Raw genomic sequence first — 18785 nt, 5'->3', positions numbered from 1 at the left:
CTTCAGCTCAGGTCATGATTCCAGGGTCCCGGGATCGAGCCCCGAGTCGGGATCTCTGCTCCGTGGGGAGCCTGCTTCCCTTTCTCTCTCTGCCTACTTGTGATCTCTCTCTGTCAAATAAATAAATAAAATCTTTTAAAAAAATTTTTCAAAGAAGATTTAAATAAAGAGCATGAGTGAATCCTCAAACAAAACAAAACAAAACATGAAACAAAAAAACCCAGTTCCAATATGGTAAGTGCTGCATGAGAACAGAACAGCACCCTTTGCAAAGGCACTTAATTAACAGTTACAGCAGACACTGCACAAAATAAAATGGAATTACCTTTGGGTTTTTCTAAAAGTCTCTGACATGTTTCTTTGACTTTGGTGAAGAGTTCAGAACCTGCCAACTTCTTAGAAATCCCAACTCTTAGCATAACAGCTGCAGGTGTGAATTTTAACAATGCAGCCCCAGGCTCTCGTGGTTCTTTTGGATGCTTTGGCATAAGACCAGACCAATCCACATCTATCACATCTAATGGATCTGTAAAAAGTTAAGAAAAGGATTTTTTTTCCCACACCAAGAAATATTCTTGTTATCTTTAGAGAAACAAAAATTGCAAAACACAGCATTAAATAAGTGCTTTGAACCAAAAATGTCTTATTCTTAAAATGAAAGCTTTCCTATAAAGACAAATATTTAGAATCTAAGGACTTTACAATAAAAAACCTCACCAAAAGAAAATAGGCAAGCAAACAAAAACCCAAACACATTCCTATAAATAACTCAGGCAGCGGCTATTAATACTAAAAACAAATAATCCATCCACTAACAGGGAACAACTGTGAAAAATTAACAAAGTAGTATTCTATTTAGAAGTACCTAATGGCATATAATAAAAAAGGTAACAATCATATATACCTTCTACATTAGTAGGAAAAATTATGAAACATAAAAAATTAAGTCAAAATAAAAGTTTAATATTTTACATACCCACACATAGCAAAGAGCCTCATGATGACTTAAAAAAACGTTAAAACAATCAGACTATTTGGGATATTCAACAGGAACATCAATGGGTGTTATTTCATGGTGCAGTCACTAGAATAAGCTCTGGCAATGCATAAAGTATATTATAAGGGAAAATAATTCGGTTCAGAAAACTGACAGGTATACAGATACTGTTCAAATATAATTTCAACGATTGTGAATTTTTGAATGATTGTTTCAAAAATTGGTTTGTGAAACCACAATTTTGAAGTTCTGTACCATATGTCTACCACCTAGAACATTGTTAGGCAATCAGTATTTGGTTAGATTCTAGGTCATGTAATATGAATCTTAACCTGTGGAATGGAATCTTAGAACTTTGCTATTGGGACCCTTTCCAATTTATGGACAATGTCTACTTAAAAATGAGCAGACCATATGGACTATAATTTTCATTTTATTGGCCTTTCAGTCTTAAACATAAAGGAAAAAATTCCAACTGCCTTTCATTAATTCACACAGCATGAAAGGGAACAAAAACTACCTTAAAAATTATCTGACTTATGATATTATGTTCAACCACACTTGTAAATGATTACCTGGCATCTTCTCCTCATCCTGTTGGTCTTCCCTCTTTTCAGCATCACCTGCCAGAATTTCATCTAGCTCATCATCGCTGATTGGCTCATATCCTTCTCCAGCACCAGATCCTAATGAATGTGCATCATCTAACTTGGATTCGTCATCTCCTGCTTTGGAAAGATCAATTTCTTGTCAAAGAGCACATCTAAGGGACATCTAAGTAAAACCAAAGAGGAAACACTAAAAATACCTGGAAAGTTTTTTTTCCTTAGAAAACTACATTTCTTAATTATTTAAAATACTTGACAATTCAAAAAGAAAAAAACTGAAATTTAATGGCAAGAACACAGTATTAACAGCAACATCGAAACAAGTTATAAGAAACAAGTTACAATTAAAATATGACATAAGGTACCACTAATTTATTAATGTTGCTTGCATGTGTCAATTTCTTATAAACTTCAAGTAAATCCAAATTTACTAACTTCAAAAGGATGCAATAATTTCTTTACCTATATAAGCTCATTAACTCAAAAGACTTGCAGACCTGTTCATAGAATTTAGCTGATGATACGAAGATCTTTACAGCAGTGAGGTAAAAATGTAAAAGTGCCATTAATCTTCTCCCTACCTCCCCATTCATCGTCCCTATTCCAACACAATTTTAAAAAGAATGCTGTAATAGAATTTTAAAATATTTTGTTGGTATCACCAGCATTCATTTTATTTACCTTACTTATCTATCTCAACCACATAAGCTAAGCTTTGTCACCTGGTGAGTTAGTTGTGAACTTAAAACTTTCCCAGAACTACACAGTATGCTTAATATTTCTAATCAGCAGTTACCCACATACTTTACTGAGTTTATAACACTAGTTTTCAAAATGCAACACTATGCTTCACAGGTATAAATTTGCAGCAAATAAAATACAGTAAACTATGAGATGTTTCTAGTCATCCCATAATTTTCTATTCTATTAAATTCTTTAATAATCTCCTTATGCCTCCACCAATTTGCTTTTAAGGTAACCAACTTTAATGAGTTCATTATAGAAATATATGTCTAAACATATATGAAAATAACATTTTTATTTTTTCAAGTTTATCCAACTCATTTTCCTACTTTAGGAATAAAATTTTTTATCTCACATTAGGTAATTCACCTATAAATTTTTATGCTATGTTATCTGTGATCACAACCAGTGAATGATATGATGGATCTTAGGGATGAGGGCCACTGACTCTAATCACAAGAGAGCTATTATAATGATTAGTTCAGTTATATTCAATTATACCCCAAGGTTGTACCTCCATTAGTGCCATCACGATTTGAGGCTATTTATGCTCAAAATTGAGATGGAACTGTAATGTGAAGAATACTGAGATAAAAATGTTTCTGTTAGGGAGAAAAAGTATCTAACAGATGGTGTACTGGAATATATCTAATCAGTTAACCAAGAAATGGTAAAGATGTTTACAGTTCCAAAAGAATATGAATTTTACTCTGGGCCCAATGTTATAATATGGCAAATGAAAAGAACAGTAAAATATTGCCACTTACATACAAGTATCTCATAATTTCTTGAGGGATTGAAATGCAGAGGTTTTATCAGAATGGTATATGCACTGGTACTAGAACTGGACAATCCAAGGAGAAAGAAGTTCCAGGAGAATTTCCAGGGGAGTCATTACTATTGTTAAGCCAGCTTATAATTCACCAATAAGTAAGATGTGTGGTATGGGGGCGCCTGGGTGGCTCAGTGGGTTAAAGCCTCTGCCTTCGGCTCAGGTCATGATCCCAGGGTCCTGGGATCGAGCCCCACATTTGGCTCTCTGCTGAGCAGAGAGCCTGCTTCCTCCTCTCTCTCTCTCTCTGCCTGCCTCTCTGCCTACTTGTGATCTCTGTCTGTCAAATAAAAAAAAAAAAAAAAAAAAAAAAGATGTGTGGTATGGATGCACAGGCAGTACCTATTTTCATTCATCAACCATTTACTGTGTCTTTGTTATAGTCTTGATGATAAAGAAATGAAAAGCTCTGGGTCCCTAACAAAGGAATACAGTATAGTGGGGGAGAAAACCATAGAAAAATTACTGTAATACAGTGTGGGGATGCTATAAAAGCCAATACAGACCAGGTGCTCTGAAAAACCCCTAGAGCAGAGAAGGCTTCACAGAGGAAATGACACACAGACTGGGAGTTGATGTCTGAGTAAAAGAAGATAAAAGGGCAAATGTCTACCAACAATGGGAAGAGAGGGGACAAAGATGGCTGGAGTGTAGTGCCTTCAGAGAATTCAGAGGTGTGAGTCAGTCTGTAGTGCAGTCTGGGGCTGAAGGAGGAGTAGGGCAGTGGAGAATGATGTTCCCCAATGCTGAGGCTGGCTCTGAGTGGGTCAGAGGGGGACTGCAGCTTTGGGGAATGTGTATAGTTTCATGTATTTGTTCTCAACTGCCCTGGAAAACAGGATCACTAATAGCTATTTAGTCCATCTCTGAACCAAGAAACAACTTCTGTTTGTGATTTTTTTTTAAGCATCTAAGAAAAGGAAGTGATACCTAATTTTTTAACACCTCCAGAAACCACATCTAAGTTTCTTTTATTTCATATAGGCTCATTTAAACGAAGTCTATCCTGACAGTACCAATCAGGGGAATGCATTTTTGAAATATCACAGGGCTTTTCCTTATGCATATCAGCAGAACACCTTAAGAAAATGTTTTGTTTCCTATATAAATGGAAAAGGAACAGAGCAGGATAACAGACAAAAACGTGTGGCACTCACCTTCCACACTCTCAGTTCTCTCAGCTTTGTTTATATCTTCAAATCCCTGCACAGATCCTAGATCTTTATCCATTTTTTCCTTATCCGAAGCAAGAGAATCTCGTGAAGTGCCTTCTAGGTCTCTTTCATGTTCACTTTCCAGTTTTATTTCACTGCGTTTAACAGGCTCTATTTGAGAAGAACTCTCAAAAGTTCTGTCTCTGTCTCTGTCCCTGTCCCTTTCCACAGAATCAGGAATTAGTCTCTCTCTTTCCCTGTCCAAATCTCTCCTTTTGTCTCGTTCTCTCTCTCGTTCCCGCAATCTATCTCGATCCCTGTTCCGTGGCCAATCTTTATCAGCATCTCGGTCCCATTCTCTCTGTCTTGTATCTCTCCTCTCTCTTTCCCGCTCTCTATCATGCTCATACCGATCACGTTCTTGAAGCCTATCTCTGCTATCAAACGACCCGGATCTTGAATGGACCTGTCGATCCGATTCAGGAGAACTTCTTCTCGAACTATGGCTCCTTGAGTCCTGGCGATCTAAAATAAATATACAAAGAGTTAACATATGAGAAGATAAAACATGCTTCATTGTTGCTACACTTGTGGTGAGCAAAGCATAAGTCAAATCACTCTGTTATATACAACACCTCCAACTAATGCAACATTCTATGTCCACTGTACTTTAAGAGGAAGAAAATGCTTCATATCTTAGGGTCCTTTAAAGCTTACAATTTGATACTTCTCTATTCCCAATTATACACAGAACTCATTTTAAGGAAAAATTGATCTCTCTCCATTAAAGTGCTAATTAAATATGTAAAAGACAAGGAAACACGTTTATTTCCACTATAACCACAAAATATCTTCTAAGAAATATATGCGTAAAATGGGCCAGCATTAACAGAACTGATCACTTCATTATATGATCTCTTCCTATATCCTACCTTATTTTCTGGGGTCAAAAGAAAAAGCACTGGCTGTAGGAAAAAGAGCAGGAAGGTTAAAATTTTAGGCATCAATAAGGGACCTGAATATATAAGCCCTTCCACCAAGATATACTTACTAACATCTTGATGTTAAACTGATGGGCGTCACTCAAAGTATCTCTATTATAACGCTGGTATTAAATGGTAACATTTTGGTGGCATGCTTAAGCTTTTAAGCTCCTTAAACTTTAAGGCACTGTGTATCATAACCAATTTCGCATTTACTTTATAATCTGCATAAAATATAAAATTACATGTAATAAACTAAGACAGGAAACACTTGGCTAGATTATAATTCAATTTTATTACCTGAAGAAGTACTTCGACTGGGCTCTCCACGCTTTAACTGATCAATCCTAGATTTTCTCTCTCCTGTGATTTCCAGACTTTTTGTTTTCTCTCTATCCCTTGAGCCACTATGCAGTACTCTCTTTCGACCACTCTGGTCATCTCCACTTCGATGGGCAGAATCATTGGATGGGGAACGGAGACGACTAGACGTATGACTGCGATTACTCCGATTGCTCCCAAGGCTGCTACTCCTCTTCTGATCCACTGGCTTGCGATGTGGCGCATCTTCTATAGTGACATGAGGTGCCTCTACTTTTTCCGCCCGTGTTCTATGGCATTTTCTATGTGAGTCTTCGTTGGCGGTACTGAGTGTGGCAGAGGCGGCAATGGCGGCGGCAGATGCGCTGAAGGTGGTGGCAGCAGATGCGGAGAGAGTAGCAGGGGCAGTGGTACTGGCAGCAGTGGCTGCAGGAGGAGGAGGAGGAGGAAGAGAAGACGGAGAAGGTGTCCTTCCAGGAGTAGGAGCCCTGGCAGCGTGCTCCGGTTCTGCCCCCTCGGCACGGTCAGGTACATCCTCATCAGACCAGTCACTGAATGCCGTATCTTCTTTTTTCTGAGAATCCTCTAGACTGCCATCCTTACCATTGGAAATTTCAACCAGTTCCTCTCTGGTTGTTATAGGGGGAGTCCGTGGGCCTCTCTTCTTCTTATTCTGCAGTACTGCTTCTTCATCAGAAATATCAGAATCGCCTTTGGATTTTTTACGTTTTTTTTCAATACTTTTCTTCTTCTGTCCTTTTTTTGGTGAAAATACCTGACCATCTTCAGATGCTGTCTCTGTGTTACCCCTCTCTATCCCAACATCATCCTCTTTCTTTTTCTTAATAGGTTTCTTTTGAATTTTTGCTTTTTTCTTGTTCTCATCATGAGCTCGATCAGATATGTCTCGATCATCAGACGGGTGGTGTCCCATCATGTCTTGTGCACGAGTTCTTGAACTTTCTATAATTTCTATCTGTTCTCTTTGCTTATCTACAGAAGAAACTTTCTCTTTGAGCTCTTGCTCTTCATAGCGCCTTGAACTCTCTTTTCTTTCTAGTTTACGATCTTCCTCTTTCCATCTACCCTGCCTGTCTTCTGTAAGGTGTGATGGACTGAGAGAACGAGACTCTTGAGGTCGTACAACCTGGCTCAAGAGTCTATGTTTTTCATCTATACAAAAAGATGAAAGTAATCACACTTTCACCAGGTAAACAACATGGCATGTTACATAGAAATAATAATAACCCAACCTCTCACTTTTCATTTTAAAACTTTAAAAGTGGCAGTAATTTCACTCACAATAGGGCTTTATTACAAATAGTAGGAGATGACAGTGCCAGTACGATACAGGAACTGTATTTCTAGCATATACTTTAGTCACATGAGATATTCAGAGGCAGCAAAGCAAGAAAAGTTTTAAATCTTACTTCATCATTTTCTACTAATGCCAAAGAATGATCTCATGGTTATAAAAGAAAGTGGATATAGAAACACAGAAAATAGATTCTGCTTACTTTTATCATCTCCGCTGTTGTACGCATCACTGTCGGGAGAATGCTCTCGCCGGCGCTTAGGTGACTGACGAGGGCTAGGACTTCCTTCATTTCTATAACGTTTCCTAAGTTGAACAAATATAATTTATAAACCTCCAGGGGATAAAAAAGTGATTTCTTTACTAGTATTATTTCTTTACTATAACTAGCTATATCATACAAAAAGGTATTCAGCATCTTTTTTTTTTTAAAAGATTTTATTTAACAGAGAGAGATCACAAGTAGACAGGCCGGCAGAGAGAGAGATAGAGGGAAGCAGGCTCCCCGCTGAGTAGAGAGCCTGACGCGGGACTCGATCCCAGGACCCAAGACCATGACCTGAGCCAAAGGCAGTGGCTTAACCCACTGAGCCACCCAGGCTCCCCGATACTCAGCATCTTTAATAAAATTCTTCACTTCATTTGTTAAGACACACAATTGTGGACTTAAAATACACGGCAATAGGTCTTTCTTCATTAAATCACCAGATTTAATTACTACAAGATGGTAACATACAACAGAGGCATTAATGATATACTAATGCACCCTTGACTAAAACTTACTCATTAATTTTAATTTTTATGATAAAGAAATATTTTATATTGGGAAGCCAAATGAGAAAATTTAGTGTTTGCTTTGGAGTCAAAAAAGACATGAATTTAAGTTAGTTATATAATACACCGAGTGTCAGTCACGTTGTGGGTATACTGGAAAAATTGGTTCCTTCCCTCTTCTTAGAACAAAAATCACTTGCTTGGTGGCAAGTTAACAAAATAATTCATATGTTCACTGTATTTCTAGGTCTTTAGGGTTAAACCTTAAATGACTAGTCATTAGTATCTCTGGTACTTAAATTATTCTAGTGTTTTCCTATTTATTCATTAAATTTTGGCCAGTTTTTTATTAACTTTGTTTATAAATACTATGGTTAAAAGTGGCAAAAACACTGCAGTACACCTATCTCCTTGACAGCTCATTTATACAGATGAGTAACCAGGTGGAAAAAAGGAGATTAGTATGACAACTTACAGGCACAAGCTCATACAATTCTCTATCTGAAACTCCTCATCATTAGGCCATCTATCTCTCCATTCTTTGAATCTGGGCTGGCCCACTGACTTGCTATGACAAGAGCATTGTGGTGAAAGAACATTGTGTAAGTTTGGAAAGTCAGGACTCAGGCAACCAGACTTCTGCTTTTGCCCTCTGAGTATGTTACCATCATTATATGCAGAGTTTAGACTACTGGAAGATGAAAGGTCATGTGGAGGAGAAAAAGAGATGCCCTAACCTAACAGGCAGTACCAAGAGATAAGACTGGGGCCATTTTGGGTCATCCAGACCCAGCTGAACTACCAGACTGACTAGAAACCTGAGTGATCCCAAGTAAGATCAGCAGAAGCACTTTGCTGAGCCCAGCCAAAAGTGTTAATCTATATGATTATGAGCAGGTAAATTGTTGTTGCTTTAAACTAACTTTCTGTATGGTTTGATACACAGCAAGAGATAACTGATATATGAGAATGAAGTGAATAATTAAAATATACAAAAAAGAACTTTAACTTCAAGGAAATAGTTATAGAAACAAAATTAAGAGTAAAATAAATAGTATGGCAATTCAGCAAATAAAACCTATATAATAGTGGTTAAAGAAGTTCTGGATAAATTCAACTACTGAGATGACAATATAATTTTTTAAAAGATTTTATTTATTTGACACACAGAGATCACAAGTAGGCAGAGAGGCAGGCAGAGAGAGAGAAGAGGAAGCAGGCTCCCCGTTGAGCAGAGAGCTGGATGTGGGGCTCAATCCCAGGACCCTGGGATCATGACCTGAGCTGAAGCCTTAACCCACTAAGCCACCCAGGCGCCCCTGAGAGGACAATATAATTGATAAAAATATCAAGATACTAGTCTCAGATAGCTAATTATTGTTTTAGAGCTGTTTGACTCCCAAGTTTCTGGGGTTATTGTAATGTTTGGATTGCCCAGTGGCAAAGAACCAGAGCAAACTTTTCACTGTAAGCAGAGATCAGAATCATGAAAAAATGAAATCAAAGCACAGGACTGGATAATAATAGTAAGTAACAAAGATTTCAGAATTTCGATCTTAGCTTAAGGACCTGGTCAGAGAAGAGAAATAATATGTATTGTGTGCCTACATGTTAAGGATACTAGCTGAATTTTATGTTAATGTAAGATTTTTTTTTTTTAAACATTGGGGAAAGGGAAGCCAGTGGGTAAACTATAGAAAACCCTGGCTGCAGCATTAAGGGAAGTCAAGATCTAACAGAAGAAGCCTCCACTTCTATGCTATGTTCTTTGTCTATAACCATAATCTCCAATAGCAATGATGAAAAAAACTTAAAGCAGGGAGCTGTATTCACCATGATTCAAATAAGCTAGAGGCAGAAGCAGTGGATATACAAATTATTTGTTTGTTTTAGCAAACTTAAAAAAAAAAAAAGGGCAGTTAACTCCAACAAAGTTGGCTTTATGTCCATAAAACCTCAAAATTGACGGAGTCCAAAATTCTCATGGCTACAGTGACTGACTTAGCTCCCTTGTCTACTCCTCAACTAATGAGAGCCCCAACATATAGAGAAGGCTGTGAAGATGATAGGCATACACTCAAGCCATCTTAGCCATCATTTGGAGAAAATCTTTCTGAAACTGGAATTCACACAGAAGAAAACAGTGGAGAGATGGAGAGACAGCATTCCTAATACTTTGTTTGAAAGTCTAAATACAGTCACATCAGAACAAATGAACACCGACCATGGACTTCCCAGATACCTGAGCAAATAAATTCTTTTTGTCTTAAAAAAAAAAAAAAAAAAAAAAGGCAAGTGGGAAAAAAGAAAGAAAAGAAAAACTGTCCTCAGATATTTGCAATAATAACACCACATCTTATGATCCCAATAATGTACTATAACTCCATAGCTCAAGAGAGGACAACTCCTCTCTCTCATCTTCTGGCCATGTAGTGGCTGTAGGGCTTCCTTCAGTTTTAAGACACTGTGAATGCTTCCGGGGCTGGGGGTAATGACTCCAGACTTGTAAGTACACAAAACTCATGAAGGATTATTAGGAATAGCATAGGTAATACCTTTTGGTGACTGGTCAACTCCATGAACTAGTTATAAAGTGGATATGATGAGGTGTAGTGTATTGGTTCTATCACTTATAGTTGGATTCCTTAACAAATCTATAGAAGCTGAATAAGCCAATACGTCATTAAAAATGGCACAGTAAATAAGAATGGTTATTATATCCATGGCTACAGAAATAGGATGAGAAAGTGTTTCTTTCCCTAGACAATTCAAAAAGACTTTAAACATCAAATATACATAATAAAATTAAAATACAGGAAAATGTAAAGAGGAAAAAGAATTATTATAAGGACATTAGGGGCACACTAAAAAGCATTAAAAGAAACTTTTTAACTCTTTACTGAAATGGAACTTTAAAAAACGGATTCATTCTCATTCTTACTTTGACTTTCTCTCTTCGTGTCCATCTCGGGGATTCCTGTCTTCTCTGGCATCTTCTCGCTTCTCTCGGCGGTCATCTCGTCCTTTATCTTTGTCTTCCCAATCCCTCTGCCGCTCTCGTTCTTTATCCCTTTCTCTTGCTCGCTCTCGTTCCCGCTCTCGCTCTCGTTCCCTCTCCCGCTCTCGCTCTCGCTCTCTCTCCCGTTCTTCTCTCTCTCGCTCCCGCTCTTTTTCCCGATCTCGCTCCCTCTCTCTCTCCCTGTCTCGGTCATGGTCACGATCTCGCTCTCTTTCACGGTCCCTCTCCTTTTCTCTTTCTCTTTCTCTCTCCCGCTCCCTAGCACGCTCTCTTTCCAGCTCTCTCTCCTTCTCTCTTTCCCGATCCCGCTCACGCTCCCTCTCCCTCTCCCGCTCTCTGTCTCGCTCTCGCTCCCTCTCTCTTTCTCTGGCCCTTTCATCTCTTCTATCCTCCACTCTGTCTACTCTTCGTTCCTCTCTTCTTTCATCACGCTCAAGCTCGTCATTCCTTCCCTGATGTCGAATTGGTGAGCTTGGTCTTTGATCTACAATGAAAATCAAGTTTTGTCAGTGATTAATTTGACAGATAACCTATTGGTAAGACAATATGGCAAATCTTTAAATTTTATCTGTGTATAGGGTCACACTGGCAGCAAATATAAATCAGGTACTATATTTACGTTTAAGTTAATCATCCAAATAATCACCCCTAGATGTTTACAAATTTTTTTTTCTTAAAGGTAAGTTTTATTTGCCCTCTAACTAACGTGTTTTCTGTTCCCCATCAACCCCCCTCCCACCTCCCACTGATCCACCTTTGATCTTTCTCTGCATGCTCCCTACCCTACCTCCAGCCCACTGCTCCAACCCCACTTTCTGCCATCTCTACCCTTCACCTCTGATCTTCTCTGTCCCCCCAGCAGGACCTGAGAACACTGGTGGCAAAGGATAGGGGCAGCAGGAGGTGTAGAACATAGGAGCTGAAGGAAAAAAAAAATTTCCCTCGTAAGTCACACCTCTAATTTCAGGCCAAAATATATACATATCAAAGTGCAGCTACTATGTGAGGAAAATATAGTAGAACAAAACATCTGTCAATAATTGTTGCTGCAATATCAATTTATCATAAACTAGAATATTAAGGGTACTGATGCTTAGCAATCTTGAAGTAATCAAATGTAAAGTGTTTCATATTAGTGATATATATTTATAATAAATTAAAAGTTTTATTTAATCATATTACTCATCACTCAGATGAAGAGCTGTTTTCTTAAAAATGTTAAACTGATCATCTCATCACATTTTATATAAATATATTTTTTTCAATACATGAATCATATAAACACAGCGAAAATGAATACATGCTGCCCAAATGCCCAGTTGAGGAGGAAATTAGTCTGGGACCAGAAAAATGTATTAAAAAAATGGGATTGACTTTTCCACAGAATTAACCATTTTTGAAAATAGTTCACTGTGGTAGGATCTAGGCTACTTATATGAAGTTTCTATTTCCATATTATGTAATAATGTTTATGGGTTAGTCATAAACCTATATTGTATGGGTTACATTATGGTCAATAGCTTTTCAAGTGGAATATCTAATACCAGCTTATTAAAAGCAGAATAACTTAAGGATGTTTCCAGGGAAGGGATCAATTGTTATAGTAATTTGAATTTCCTATCTTATCACAGATGAAAAAGGCAAGACTTAATGCATATTTACTCTTTAGAGGTTACTTATCAATACAAAAGTTCATAGAATTTTAAAGCTAAAACAAAACAAAATCTTATCTGGCTGTTTCTTAAAAACACAGAAATTATGGTCCAGAAGTTGACTGGCCAAAGCCACAGAGATGGCAGATTTATTAGGATATTGGGACAAGAAGTCAGTTTCCCTAAACCCTTTTTTATTTTTGCTGAAACCAACTTAAATTTAAAATGGTTCTATTGTTCACTTTTGATTCCCCAAATGCTACATATTTATGGTCTTAGATTATCTGAGTTCCTGGTTGAGGGGTCATACTAATGTCACAATGATTACAGAACCTGAAATTCAATACTGCAGCATGTAGTAATTCATTCTTGAAATTTCTGATTACAGTCATGTCAGGGAATAAACTTTTTTACTCACACTTCTTATGACAGATAAAAATTCTATTTTCCCCAACCCAAAAGACAATGTCTCTTACTTCAAAGAAAATGGAGAGGATATAAGAACATCAGTTTAATGTGTCCGAAATTTTTTTCTATCTTTTCCCCAAAATATGTTCTTCAAAGATGCTTTTCTCTTAATATTATTTCCTTATCTTAATGAATGACATACCCATTCATGAAAGCTGGAGAGCTCTGAGCTATCCATCAATTTCACTCTCAAAATATTTCTTAATCCATTTCCTCTCTCTATCCCTACAGTTAGTATTCTTAACAGACTCTGATCACCTCTTCCTAGATGTCTATGTCATCAACAGTCTAACTGGTTGGTATCATTGTCTTCAGTCCTTCCCCAGACTTACTTATACTTTTTCCATGAAAACTTTATTTTTTCCAACTGCTTTTCCCTGCCTACAAGGCAACCAATCAAAAATTTTTAGCCTGGTTTATTAGACTATTTAGAACCTGGTCTATAGTTTCTCACCAGTCCTTTTCCCCAGTTTCTTTCCTTCCCTACCTATTATGGCATACCTCTACTCCCAACACCATAACTCATTACTACTCTAAGCATATGTTTCTTTTAGTCCTGCGTGTCAGCACATGCTACCCCTTTCCCCTGCAAAGTGTTCTTCCATTGTCCTTCTAGCAAACTCTTTAGGGAAGCTCTCCTGATCTCAGAACCCTGTCTGCTCCTCTGTCATCTCACAGAACTTCATACAGTAGTAACATGAATCACACTCCAAATGTCTCTGTGTATACTAATCAGCCTGTTAAGAAATAAAGGGAAGACTGAAATTCCTGAGCACAGAACAAGGTGCTTGCACACATCCCTACCTTCAACCTCTATCAATCTGCCTATTGCTCACCATACTCTGGTCACATTGGCCTTCTTCCAAACTCTAGGACATAGTATTTCTTATCTCAGAGAATTGGCACATACTCTTCCCTCTGCATGGAGTGTTTTTACCCTCAATCTTCACAATGCTAGTTTCTTCTCTTGCATTTATGCTTCTGCATAAATGTCATCTTTCAAATTTTTATACACAGTCTATCTAAAGAAGGTTCCTCTCTTATCCTTAATTTCTATCTGGGCACATTCTTTGTGTCCTTGATTGTACTGAACAGTCATTTTTCTTTTTGGGTGTTTTAAGGGGAGGTATCTTCCCTCCCATTATGTTCTATAAGCACAGAACTACTGTACTTCAAGAACCTAGCAAAATGCATGAGTACTCAATAAACGTTGTGGAATATACTGGTAACCTCAAATATATAGTTCTGTTTCAATCATACAACTGATATTTATTGAAGTAGCTATAGTAAAGTAAAGCAGAAAGAGGACAGAACTTGCAGTCAAAAGATCTGAGTTTGAATTCCAGCTCTGGAACTTACTTCTCTGTAACACTGGAAAAATCACTATCCTTCTCCTAGCCTAAATCTCTTAAGTTATGAAATGTGAATTCTCTTGTCGTCATACTAACACTCACAAGAATATTATAAAGATAAAAGGATTTTAAAGGATATCTTATATATATATATTCCCAGACTTATATCTTTTACTATATTAAGTCTGCTAATACATAAAAAGCAACTATCAAAGTTCCCAGAAACTTAATACACGTATGGTTGAGAACTAAATACAAGACTGAAACCAAATGCTGCTACTGAATTCAGGAATAAGATGAAAAAGCCTGAGCTAGGATATCCAACTAGGAAAAAAAAGAGAGAGAGAGAGAGAGAAGAGACATTAAAAAAGCACAGCATTACAAGGACAAAATGTTAGATTAAGGAGAGGTGAATCAGCATTAGGTAAGATATAATTTCAGGTATCAACACACAACATATAAATTCCAGCCTCATTTGTAACTAAGGAAATCATACACATCTTTTAACACAAATCCATTAGGCTTACCCTACCAAACTCAACTCAACCAAGTCTAATCTCATCTATACTACTGAAGTACCTGGTGTCTTAATGACCTCCTTCTCTCATTACTGCCCATATCAACACACACACTGTTAACCTCGTGATTCCGCCCACTATGAAACATCATTATTCAATTTCCTACCCAGTCAAGTTTCGTACTATATTAATCTCAGCATTATAGCAAACATTACTTTAGTAACCAGCCAAAGTTAGTTAGAGCTTCATAAGATCTTAAAGAGTTTAAAGGCCCTAATACAGATGTATAATAAAAGCTTGTTAAAGAAACTGCTTATAAACCCTTTTTAAATGACTTCGAGTAATCTTGCTTCAAAACTGATTTAAGAGAGTGTATCTAACAGAGTAGAATCTAATACATTAACCAAAAATGTTTAGTTTAAGATACACAAGAATATAAAATTAGCTAAACTATTGTAAATTCTCAAGAAGGAACATGCATATAAAATGTTTCCTCAGATCACCCCCAACCCTACCATCATCAATTTTTTTCCCCTTTGTTCTTCTGACAGCTCTTATAAGACTCGGTGTATTATCAAAGTTAGTGAGTGAGTGGCCAGGATACTCAGGTGGGAAATCATCTCCTCAATCAGAAATGCCTAGAATGGGCACCCAAGCATCTACATTCCTTAAAGGGTTGTAAGCTATTTGGTTAAGGTGAGAGACATAAAGTAGGGCACGGAGGTTCTTGCAGTATACAAGTACTTACTACACCTCAGTACCCACCATGCTGCCAAACAGGTCCTTTGGTAGCTAGCTATTTACACACTCTCTCTTAAACTAAGTAAACAAGGAAGATTACATGAGTAAATATAATAGTTTCAAATGTATCAACAAGCAAAAGTCTTAATAGATGTATTAAAAAGTAAACTAATAAATGGTTTTTAAAAGACAATTCTCCCAAACACTGTTGGCCATTATTGAATAATAAGCGATTTGACAAACCTCTCTCTCTGTTGTCGCGACGGTCTCTCTCTCCATGTCTTCTCTCAAAGGAAGAATCCCTTGCTTGGTCTCTGTTGTCTCTTTCAGGATATCTGTCTCTTTCAGGATAGCTACTCCGAGTTTCCCAGCTGTCATGATAGTTGCTACTACTACTGTGACTATCAATTTGAGAACCTCTTGTGCCTCGACTTCCTAAACAAAGGATATTCACACAAATGTTTAAACATATATACTTTATTACACAAGTTTCATCAGTAACAAACTTTCTTCCCCAAAACACACAAATAAAGAAGGTGTGTTAGTGTTTCAAAGTATGGTAATCATTGTGGAAAAGAATATTAAATGTTGGATCAGAACACCGAAGTTGTCTAATGATGGGCTTGGGTAAGCTAAGTCCCAGTTTTTTCCTATCAATAAAAAAAGTCTTAATGCAATCATAAAAGCAAGAAGACTCATTTCAGTTAACCCAAACCCAACAAAACAAAAAATGAAAACTATCTGTTCACACCTAATTCACAGAAATAACATGAAAATAATGAAAAAGTGGATATATATTATGGCTTTAATTACAATTTATAGCAAAAACATTCTAATACAGAACCAAGGTACTTTGTGGACATTAAGTGGTGCCTGAAAATTTTCATTAAAAAATGTGGGAAATGAATGTTCATAGTAGCTTCATTTGTAAAAGCCAAAACCTGGAAAGTACCCAAATGTCTTTCAATGGTGAATGGTTAAACTGTGGTATCCCCCGACCGGGAAATACTACAAGGAGCGAACTATTAATACATGTGACAACTTGGATGAACCTCAAGGAAATTATGCTGAGTGAAAAAGCCAATCTCAACAGGATATATACAGCATGGTTCCATTATGAAGCATTTATGGAATAACAATTATAAGATGGAGGACATATTGGTTGCCAGGGGTTTGAGTGCAGCTACAAAGGGGTAACACAAGGAGTCCTGTGATAAACAGGTGAGCATCCTGACTGTGGTAATGATAATCCAAAGATACACACCCACTATTGGAAAACAGTACAGCAGTTTCTCAAAAAAATGAAAAATAGAACCACATTTGATTCAGTAATACCACTTCTGGGTATATATCCAAAGGAATTGAAATCAGGATCTGGAAGAGAGAGCCCATGTCACAGTAGTATTATTTAAAATAGCCAAGACAAGGAGGCAACCCTGTGATAGATAAATGGATAAAGAAAATGTGGTATATATATATAACAGAATATTATTCATCCTTAAAAAAAAAAAAGGAAATCCTGCCATTTGAGACAACATAGCAACATAGATGAACCTGGAGGACATTATGTTGAGTGAGATAAGTCACACACAGAAAGACAAATACTACATGGTGCAACTTATATGTGGAATCTAAAATAGTCTAAACTCTTAGAAATAGAGAACAGAACGGTTAACTGCCAAGGGCTGGAAGTAGAAGGAGATAGAGAGGTGTTAGTCAAAGGGTACAAAGTTTCAGTTGTAGAAGATGAATAAGACTTAGAGCTCTACAGTACAGTACAGTGCCTACAGTTAATAATACTGTCCTGGAAAGTAAAAAATTTGATAAGAGGGTAGATGTTATATTAAGCATTCTCATCACACACATACAAAATAGTAAAGACAGAGCAAAAGGAAACTTGTGCAGACAATGGATATGTTAATGGCATAGATAATAGTGATGGATCGTGAGCACATATCTCCAAGCTGTATATGCTTTTTGTATGTCAATCATATCTCAGTAAAGTGGCTTAAAAAAATGCAGAACTACACATACTCACAATACATAACAGGCTTTGAGCCTTCAAAGAATTAGAGAAAAATTCTAAACACTGTTAACAATGTATTTTAATAGTCATAATATCTGTATAATTAAAGACCACAAGGAAGAAATTTAAAACATTTTTTAAAAACTAGAAATGAGCTAAATATAATATCTAGGAATGAGTAAATTAAATAATAGCTTAGATGCTGCTAAGAGATACATGGGGGGGGGGGGAGGAAAAAAAAAAAGGTATGTCTGAGGAAATGACCCAAGAAACAAAAGAGAGATGAAAAATCTGAAAGTTAAGAATCAGAGAAGATACAATAAGAAGATTCAACATATGTCTAACCTATGCTGTTTAGAGTCACATTTAAAACAAAAAGATACAGCAAGGCGAAAAGGATGAAAAAAGATACTTATCAAATACAAACCAAAGGAAATGTTAGTAAAATAACCTTCAAAACAAAAAGCACTATTAGAGATAAAGAGGGTCATTCTGCAGTGGTAAAAGGAATAATCTGCCTTTATAACTAACAGCAAAGTCTTTTAAAATATTCAAAGCAAAAATTGATCAAATTATATGAAATCAACAAATTCACAATAACAGTGGAAGATTTAACTCACTTCTCTGTAATGTTAGAAAAGGCAGACTAAAAATAATTATATATTTGAAACCATGGTTAACAAGCTTGACATGAGACACCCTTTGCATCCAACTATTAAAAGCACACACAGAACATTTATGTAAATTTCTGAGCCACAGCTTAGAGTCTTGACAAATATAGATGTCAAAGAGTCGACTTTAAAGTCTTCTCTGACAACAATTAAAATTAAGGAAGGGGATTTATTTTAAAAAGTTATGATTGGAAATTTAAAGTCATATTTCTACCTAATTCATGAATCAAGAAAGAAATCATATTAAAACTTACAAAGTGTTTAGAATGGTTACTAATACAATTACCACACATTTCACAACAAAGTAAAACTTAAGAGCAGAAATTAATAGAACAGAAGAGATACAAAAGAATATAAACCAAAGATTAGTTATTTGAAAAGACTCAAAACAGACACATCTCTGGCAATATTGAGCAAGAAAAATAAGGGGATATAGTTAAAGATATAAAAGAGATTTAAAAAAGCAAATTTTGGAACATCTTTGTATCAAAAATTTGAAAACAAATTTCCGGGAAAAACAAAACACTGCTTTAAGAAAAAAAAAAAAAAAAACCAAATCTGTAACTATTACAACAATCTAAATCTATTAACTCTTAATGAGAAAACTCAA

At 36.5% G+C, this 18785-nt stretch overlaps 1 protein-coding gene across 9 annotated transcripts in view; it reads right to left on the bottom strand.

The window, feature by feature from the left end:
• Positions 1-18785, bottom strand: part of ZC3H13 (zinc finger CCCH-type containing 13) — a 101272-nt gene that overhangs the window by 11007 nt on the left and 71480 nt on the right. For 2 of the 9 annotated variants that reach the window (XM_082700613.1, XM_082700612.1), the window contains exons 11-18: positions 15722-15913; positions 11583-11666; positions 10670-11231; positions 7157-7260; positions 5619-6812; positions 4339-4860; positions 1573-1725; positions 326-526 (exon numbers count right to left, since the gene is read on the bottom strand). In XM_082700613.1, the coding sequence (XP_082556739.1) occupies positions 326-526; positions 1573-1725; positions 4339-4860; positions 5619-6812; positions 7157-7260; positions 10670-11231; positions 11583-11666; positions 15722-15913 (3012 nt within the window). The remainder of the gene's footprint in view (positions 1-325; positions 527-1572; positions 1726-4338; positions 4861-5618; positions 6813-7156; positions 7261-10669; positions 11232-11582; positions 11667-15721; positions 15914-18785) is intronic. The other 7 variants (XM_082700616.1, XM_082700617.1, XM_082700614.1 and 4 more) reach the window with 6 other exon arrangements.

Source organism: Mustela nivalis, assembly GCF_964662115.1.
Source record: "Mustela nivalis genome assembly, chromosome: 15".
In the NCBI taxonomy this organism is placed as follows: domain Eukaryota; kingdom Metazoa; phylum Chordata; class Mammalia; order Carnivora; family Mustelidae; genus Mustela; species Mustela nivalis.
Note: the sequence above shows the minus strand (reverse complement) of the source record. Positions and strands in the feature narration are given on the sequence as shown.